At 43.7% G+C, this 8,966-nt stretch overlaps 1 protein-coding gene across 7 annotated transcripts in view; it reads right to left on the reverse strand.

Annotated features, from left to right (window-relative positions):
- The window catches only part of ALDH18A1 (aldehyde dehydrogenase 18 family member A1), a 37,977-nt gene that overhangs the window by 28,643 nt on the left and 368 nt on the right, over nucleotides 1-8,966 (reverse strand). For all 7 annotated transcript variants that reach the window (XM_029932280.1, XM_029932279.1, XM_029932285.1 and 4 more), the window contains exon 2: nucleotides 6,368-6,483. In XM_029932280.1, the coding sequence (XP_029788140.1) occupies nucleotides 6,368-6,455 (88 nt within the window). In that variant the 5' untranslated portion in view covers nucleotides 6,456-6,483. The remainder of the gene's footprint in view (nucleotides 1-6,367; nucleotides 6,484-8,966) is intronic.

Raw genomic sequence — 8,966 nt, forward strand, 5'->3', positions numbered from 1 at the left:
ACCATTATAAAATATAACCAATCCACCTACAAATTTTCTCTCTGACATGGTAGCCTGATTCCAGATGTCTGTAACAATGGTTTAAAAACCCAACAGCTTGTGCTGACAGCTCGGAGCCTGGAGTCTGCTTTGGGGCGCCTGGGTGGCTCAGTTGGTTAAAAATGCGACAGCTTTCTGAAGGACAAGGAATGTTGGAGTCAGATCCTTTCAATTCTTTTGGGTTATCTCCCTCTAGGCAATCCTTTCCTGATTTCTTTCTTCTTGCAGGATACACAGGATTTCTAAGGATACACAACAATGCTCAAATACATCGCAGAGAGCCAAAAGGAAAGCAGTAAGAGCTAAATGGCAGGCACTGAATCCCTTCCCCACTTCTCCTCCTGGCTGCTTAATAATTACCCATTAGCCCTTTCTCTCACAAATTAAGAGGCTTCTCCTCTACTTTGAGCAGGGCACACCGCCACCAGTCAAGACTACATTTCCCAGACTTTCTTGTGCAGCTAGACATGGACATGTGACTAAGTTCTGCTTAATGAGATACATGTGAAAATGTTGAGGGACTTCTAGAAATTTCCTTCAAAAAAGAAGTGCTTCCTTCTTCCCTTCATCTATTCAGCTGCTTAGAACATGGGTATGAGGCTGGAACTTAAAAATAATTTTAGACTATAGGGAATACAGCAAGTACTTTGGAGTAACAAGAAAGGAGTGTGGATGCCTAATGATTTCACAGAGCTATTCTGAAAGCCCTGGACTGTCTCCCTTCTTAGAGAACCTGAAGTTCCTTTCAAAAGAAAGGGAGAGAGAGGAGCGTGGCTGGCTCAGTTAGTATAACATATGACATTTGATCTTCGGGTTCTAAGTTTGAGCCCCATGTTGGGTTTAGAGATTACTTAAGAATAAAAACCTTTAGGGGCACCTGGGGAGGTCAGTTGGTTAAGCATCCAGCTCTTGATTTCAGCTCAGGTCATGATCTCACGGTTCATGAGTTTGCATAGGTCTCTGTGATGGCAGTGCAGAGCCTACTTGGGATTTTCTCTTTCCTCTTCCTGCCCCCTCCCCTCAAAATAAATACACTTAAAAAAAGATCTTAAATAAAAAGAGTGAGAAATAGACCTATATCCTGTTTGAACCATTATTATTTTGGATTTTCTGTTAGACACACCTGACCTAAATGTAACTGATACAGAAGAATGAGTGCACAGGCAGACAGGCAAAGAGGCCTTGCTGATGGGGGGTCTCACTCACAGCAAACAGGCCTTCTATTGGTGAGACTCCCTGATTACAAGATGTCAAGATGAGTCATACAGGTCCTCAGCAGGACTAAACTTTAGGTACTTCCTCCTCAAAGAGTTCTCTATGTGTCATTACAAGCAATTCATAAAAATTTGAACAATTTACTATAGTAATCATTTCAAGCCACTTTTTGGACCATTATTCTACATTGGTACTATTGCAGAGTAACTTCCTTCACTCAAATCAACCATTATCACCCCCCCCCTTTATATTTACAGACAGATTTCCCAGATTTCTGTAGACCCACCACCGCTAACTCCTGACCATTAACTCTTTTTTAAAAATGTTTAATTTATTTTGGGGGGCGGGGAGGGTCAGAGAGAAAGGGAGACATAGAATCTGAAGACAGGCTTCAGGCTCTGAGCTAGCTGTTAGCACAGAGCCCGACGCAGGGCTTGAACCCGCAAACTGCGAGATCATGACCTGAGCTGAAGTCGGATGCTCAACTGACTGAGCCACCCAGGCGCCCCTAACTCTTCTAACTATAATGGAACTTCTATCATTTTCTCTGTGCTGTAACAATGGTGGGAAAACCGGACAGAATCTTATTCTCATGGACCAGAAGACAACACGGGTTCTCCTTCCCTCTGCCTCCTTCACATACAAATCTCAAAACGAACATTTATTTTTTATTTTTATTATTTTTTAAATGTTTATTTATTCTTGAGGGAGAGAGAGACAGAGTGTGAGTGGGGTTAGGGCAGAGAGAGAGAGGCAGACACAGAATCCGAAGCAGGTTCCAGGCTCTGAGCTGTCCGCACAGAGCCTGATGTGGGGCTTGAACCCACAAGCTGTGATATCGTGACCTGAGCTGAAGTTGGACGCTTAACCAACTGAGCCACCCAAGCTCCCCAGAATGAACATTTTTAATGAAGTAGTAAAGAATCCTTTCTTCTCTTAAATGACCATTTTTAAAAGTGATTATGGTTCAGTTTTGTGGAGATACAGGATGATATGGTCTTTTTTCTCAACAGCTTGCAGTCCATTCCTGGCACAAATGTGCTCAGTAGGTCCATCCTCTTGGATAGAAGTGGGACTTGGCACTCTTACTGGACCCACAGGTGGGTTGTCTCTTCCTGCTGTGGGAGCCCCAGGGACTACAGGACTGGTTTGTGTTGGGGCTAAGTTCTGTGGAGAGCTTCATTAAGTTTACCAATACAGGTACTGTGGCTCAGTTTCCAGGAATATTATCAGAAGCTACACATACACCTAGGTCTAAGCTTAAAAGTTGTACACATAATAATTCTGGCTTCAATGACCGGACAGAGAGGCGGTGGTAGAAGGACTTACTCCCCTGGGGTGTGGACCTGGGATCATTAGCAGCTATTTGAAAAGCTCCGGGCTACACCCAGGTATCACGCATCTGCATCCACATTGCATTGCATCCGCTTGATAGCTGTCAGGACTAGGCTGACAGCCATTTTTCTTTCCTGTCCCTGCAGGGCTTATCCTGTCCTGTAGAGTGCTGAGCATGAGTGGGGCAGTAAGAGGGACCTCAAGGACACAGGTAGTGACAAGCTTGTCACTCCAGGTGATCAAATGGCAGAAACCAATCAGAATCCAGCAGACCAGGTTAGCATGAAAAACGCTCCTGACCCACAGTCTTCATCAGCAGAGATCCCAGCACACCTTGGTGGCAGGCAGTCAAGGGTCATTCTGGCTGCAGACAACTGGGTCAGAACTGATAAGGTTCAAGAGGAGGAAACAACTATGAATAAGGTTTCAAGCAAATGAAGGTTCAGTCACATCCCGTGGATTCTAGAACCAAAAAGAGTTCTATGGGACCCAGGGCTTTTTGGGTTTTCTGTTCAACAATGCTTGCCCGCCTTGGCCCCCCAGATTGATGCTACCCTTCTTAGGGGCATTTTTTATGTTCTACAGAGGATCACACTTTTTAGGGTCCATACTGAGGACTGTGAAGGCCTTGATTAGTTAGAAAAAAACCTAAGGTGTCTGGATGGGTAATCTTTTCCCATCTTCTAAGGAACCTTTAAGCTCTAAGTCCCACAGAAAAGCATTCTCCTCTTGGTTAGTATGAAGGGATACTGAGAAGTACATGTGTGTACATGTGTCCGGGGTGGGGTGAGAAGAGGGTTGTCCATATCCCTCAAAATGCCACTCACCATACTCTAAGGGAAGAGAAATAAGTTACCTTTTCAGCATTAGCATCCTTATGCTCAGCAACCAATGAGCCTGTGTTCCAGGCCTGAAAAAGATGGAACTCTGATAGGATTTCTATCTCCCTTCCTGGCCTTCCATTTCCTTCTGTGTTCGCATATACATGCTTTCTCACTTTGCTTTTATTTCTTTTCTGCTCTTCTGCTTATCATGCTCAGTGAACACAGGGCTCCAGAATCCAGAAAAACCTCGATACAAAATTGAAAAATCTAGGGAAAAGATCGGAAAGTGCCTCTTTCTGTAAAAGAGACCAATGAGAATAAACAATAGTAACTATAAAAATACCGAATACTTACTATATACAGAGCTGTGTTAGGCATTCACGCACCTTTTACAGAGGAAAGGGATATATAAAAGGGATATACAAAACCAATATTAAGTGTTGGTTCTGAGCTAGACTGGTGGGATTGGAATCTCAACCTTTGTGCTTATTTGCTGTTACCTTACCTGTTGTAGGGGATAAAACGAATTGATGTATGAACAACAACTGGCACAAAATAAACTCTCCATAAATATTAGCTGGTATTATAAAAAAGGTGTTAGCTGTTGCTATCAGCATCATACTGAATTCGCATGAGTTAACTATTATTATGAGTTAGTTGTTAGTATTACTGGACTCATTTTACAAATAAGGAAACTGAGGCCCAGAGAAGCTGAGTAACTTGTTAACATTACCAGACTGTAAAAATGACCACAATACCTTGAAGCTTCTCCCGTTAACAGATGGAGTCTGTTTTCCTATCCTTTGAATCTGGGCCAGCACTGTGACTTGCTTTGCCTACTACAATGTAGCAGAAGTAACACTGCATAAATTCTGAGCTTAGGCCTCAAGAGGTCTTGTGGTCTCCCTGCATGTTCTACTTGGGAACCTGAAAGCATCATATAAAGGAGCCGAGTTTAGCCTGCTGGAAGATGAGAGGCTACGTGGACCAGAGACCATTCCCCATCCCAGCAAAGGCCATCCAGCCCTCGACAATCAGCACTGAGCCAGAATTCTGACACAGACACAGAACCACCGTGCAGCCAAGCAGGTCCAACACATGGTTTTGTGTAACTAAGTTACTTAGTAAGCAGCACAACTAGTTTTAAAACCCAGGGAGCTTGGCTCTAGACCCTGATCTTTTATTCCTTATAATCTTTATGTGAATGGGAAATAGAGTCCCCCCCCCCCCATAATGATAAACTTGATTAGTTGATAGGCAAGTCCTCTTACAATAAGATGTAGAGACAGACTACTGACAAGATTTAGCTGATATCAGGGAACCAGCCCCTCACGACACGACAAACAGCCTTCTAACAAATGCTGCTGGAATAACTAGATGTCCACATGCAAAATCATGAACCTTGACCTAAACCCTACACCTTCTACAAAACTTAACTCAAAATGGATCACACACTTAAATGTAAAATGTAAAGCTATAAAACTTTTAGAAAAAGCATATGAGAAAATCTTCAGGATCCAGGGCTATACAAACCTTAGACTAGATCCCAGACATACAATCAGTGAAAGAATATACTGATAAATGGGACATCATCAAAACAAAAAGACCTTTCCTTTGTGAAAGATCCTGTTAAAAGACTGAAACACAAGCTATGTGTAAACTGGGAGAAAATCCTTCAAACCAAGGCTCTGCCAAGGACTGGTATCTAGAAGGTAAAAAACTCCGAAAATTCAACAGTAAAAAGACAAACAATCCATTTAAAAATGAGAAAGCAACATTTCACTAGAGAGGATATAAAGATAGCCAACTAGCATATGAGAAGACGTGTAACACCATTAGCCATTAGGGAAAACCACACTGAAGGTATCATTTCACACCTATCACGATGGCCAAAATCCAAGAATGACAACATCAAATGCTGGTGAGGACGAAGAGAAAGGGCACTGCTCACATGCTGCCGGGGTGAATGTAGACTGGTACAGCCATTCTGCAGAAAGCATTCGGTAGCTTCTTATAAAACTAAGCATGCAACTACCATATGACCCCACAATTGAACTCTTGGGCATTTAGCCCAGAGAAATGCAAACTCTGTCCACATAAAATTCTGTACACAAATGCTCATAGCAGCCTTATTCATAACAGGCACAACGAGAAGCCACCAGATGCCTTTCAATGGGTAAATAGTTACACTAACTGTGGTATACTCATACCATTAAAGACTACTAATAAAAGGAAACCAACCAATACACATGACGTGGATGGTTCTCCAGAGAATTATGCTGAGTAAAAAAATCCATCACCAAAGATCACACGCCGTATGAACTCACTTACATAACATTTTCTGAAATGATAAAATTATAGGAATGGAGAATAGATTAGTGATTGCCAGGGGTTAGGGATGGGGAGGAGGGCGATAGCTATAAAAGGGAAACATGAAAGATCCTGTGGTGGAAACATTCTTATATTGACTATATCACCGCCAATATCTGGGTTGAGATATTGGAAAAACATGTAAAGGGCATGAGGGCTCTCTCTGAATTAGTTCTTACACTAGCACACGAATCTGTAATGATCCTCAAATCAAAAACTTAGTTACAAAAAAAAAAAGTAATGAACAAAAATAGCCTGTAAAATTTTTGGGAGAACGATAGGTAACACCTTATGTGAAAAAATTTCAATTACTTACACACAAAAAACTACAAAATTAATGTGTACAACTTAATGATTCTGTAAATAAGTATATACCTGTGAAACCATCACCACAGATCCCACAGAACTATCACCTCCACAAGTTCCACTTTATTGGTAAGTACAAACACTTTGACCAGTAGGCTGCTTCCTTGCTTACTGTCTTTGCCCAATTCTGCCAAGTTACTTTTTTTTTCTCCTTTAAAACCTTTTCTGAAACACACTTCAAACTTCCCGCAAACTTCTAAGTTTTCTATGGTACATACGAGATCTGGAGAGGCCTGTGGATTGGACCCAGGGCAGGAGACACTGGCGGAAGGGCAGGAACCCAGAGCGGTAGACTTGACTCAACATGATGCGATGTGGCCACTGATCAAAATATCTGTAGAATGCAGTTTTTAAAAAGATGAAAATGAAAATAATGGACAATTAATTTTATTTTCTTCCACTTCCTCATACTCTCAGAGTAAGAACTGGACTCTTCTGCTCCAACTTCTCTGTATCAGGGACACGCCCACCTACTCCGTCTACAGAAGAGACAACAAATGGCTCCTTCCCAGGTCCCAACTCTATCCTGCCTTTCCTAGGACCACCCAAGTTTTTATGTAAGCAAGTGACAACTAAGGATTATAAATACTTGGAATGACAAAAAGGTATAATGTTCCTGTATGGATACTAAATCTTCACTACAATTCTTAAACAATTAGGGCGTCTTGAACAAATCAAAAACAGATCCAACATCCAATAAGTGGCCGTCTCTACCTTTCCGCTATCACCTCGCAAAAGAACTCTGAAAACCACATATTTCAAATGTCTGCTTGACCCTAGCTGACACAAGAGGAGGCTGGAAAGGCCAGAGGCTACTGCCATCTTCCTTCCTGCTGCCCACAGGACTCTAAAGCACACACACTCCTGCATTCCTGGGAGGGGGTGCAACACCTGCCAATGGTTGGCATTTCAAATGCCTTGGGGCACATCTTGAGGAGGATGAGCACATGGCTAGAAAGCCCCTGAGCTGGGAATATGGTGGTTATGGGCTATGGTTAGGGACTCCCTGCTCTATATACACAGAGAATAAGCCATTCATTATTGCAGCTCTCCTGCTAGAGACACTGCTGTTTTCACAAGATAAGAAAGATACTGCACCCTCCTTGTTTGCAGGCTTCTTTTTAACTTTTGCTCTATGGATTGGTGGATTTTTTCCAACCCTCTTAAATGTGCCTCAAAGACTAGCAGTTAGCCCCACAGTGCAGAGAAACAAGGAATGGCACGTACTGCTCTACAATTTATACCGCACAAAGGCACAGAAAGGGGAGAGAAGAGATGGGCAGGATCTGCCTGTTGCTAAAGATACGTCATCCAATAGGCAACAGAAAGTGCTAAGTGCCGTCTTTGTTGACTTCAGTTTGTGACAGTCTGGAAGATCCCAAGAGAAAATTACCTGCATAACACTGAAGCATGACAAAAGCCCATGGTTTTGTGTGCTGCTTATATAAATCTCTTCAGTAAGTGTTGCTAAACAACTATTTAAATATGAATTCTCCAATAGGAACGCCAAGAGGATAAAACAATCAAACTGTGACCCTAAATTCTAGTTCTAACTCCTTCATGAAAACTTCCTCCACAATTCTAGCATTTGAAATTGGATATAATTCTACAGATCGGCCTGTAACTGCTTCATGTTACTACCGTTGCTTTTCCCAACAGGATCATAAAGCTTCCATTGACAGCGTGGTACACTCTCCAGGGAACATGGATTTTGGATTTGGACAGACGAGGTTCCAGCTCCGCACTTGCCAGCTGTGTGCTCTTTGGAAGGTTACTCGATCTAGGTTTCTAAGCCTGTTTCCTCTTTTGTAAAACAGGAACAGTAACACTAAAGACCTCGTGGGGTTACTGTGAGAATTAAATGAGACAATACATGGAATATTTGGGTACAACAGATGCTCAACAAATGTCAGCTGTGCTCCTTCTTTTAGGCACTAATGATGTCCTACGACTTTGTCTCTATTTCCTTCAGGATGTGTCACAGGCACAAGGATTCAATAAATATTCTGACAGACATAATCACTAATTATACTTATTGTTTACCTCTCTCTTATCTAAGAGTAACTGAAAGCTCGAATGTTCAAGGCCACTAACTTATAGGTTCAACACTGACCTATAAACCAAGCGTTCCTGGCCTCTCCCCTGTACCCCCAGGGCCTCTGTCTGACTGCAGTAGATGCTCTCAGTAAGCAGACCGCTGATTCCAGGGAGCAAAGGGTACGTGTGTCTGTGTGTGCGTCTAGACTGGAGGTTATCAGTTGGAAAAAGTTTCCACGTTTTGACTCAGGACTATTTCTGGTTTTAAACAGAATGCCCTTATCTTACTGATTTGGACAGAGGACTGAACTTTAGTCCCAACAAACTTCACCCAGAAACACAGGCTTGGTATGAGGCCCACCACTCCAAGAAAAGCCCGGGTGATCAGTCTCCCCGCCTCCTAGAGCAGGGGCGAACGAGGGGGGCCATGGCGCACGGTGATGTGCCACACTGCAAAGGGCGGTCGTGAGCGAACCCCCCCGCTGCCGGGGGCCTAGTTTTCAAAGAGAGAGGGTCACGAAAGCCCAGGCGGGCCGCGGGGGCCGCACACACAGGCCGCCCAGAGTCGGCGTGAGGCCAATCACAAACACGGGCACATCACCAGCAGCGAGGCAGGTGCACTGGAAGCCGGCTCCGGACTCGCGGACCGCGGCGTCCGCCGAGCCTTCAGGCCTCCCCCTGGGCCAGTTCCTCCGGTGGGTGCACTCAAGGGCGGCCGCGGAGCTCGGGGGCCCCAAGCCCCTCAGACCGTGAGGCCTCCCCGCCCGGGCACATGGGCGC

Source organism: Suricata suricatta, chromosome 2 (assembly GCF_006229205.1).
Source record: "Suricata suricatta isolate VVHF042 chromosome 2, meerkat_22Aug2017_6uvM2_HiC, whole genome shotgun sequence".
Lineage (NCBI taxonomy): Eukaryota > Metazoa > Chordata > Mammalia > Carnivora > Herpestidae > Suricata > Suricata suricatta.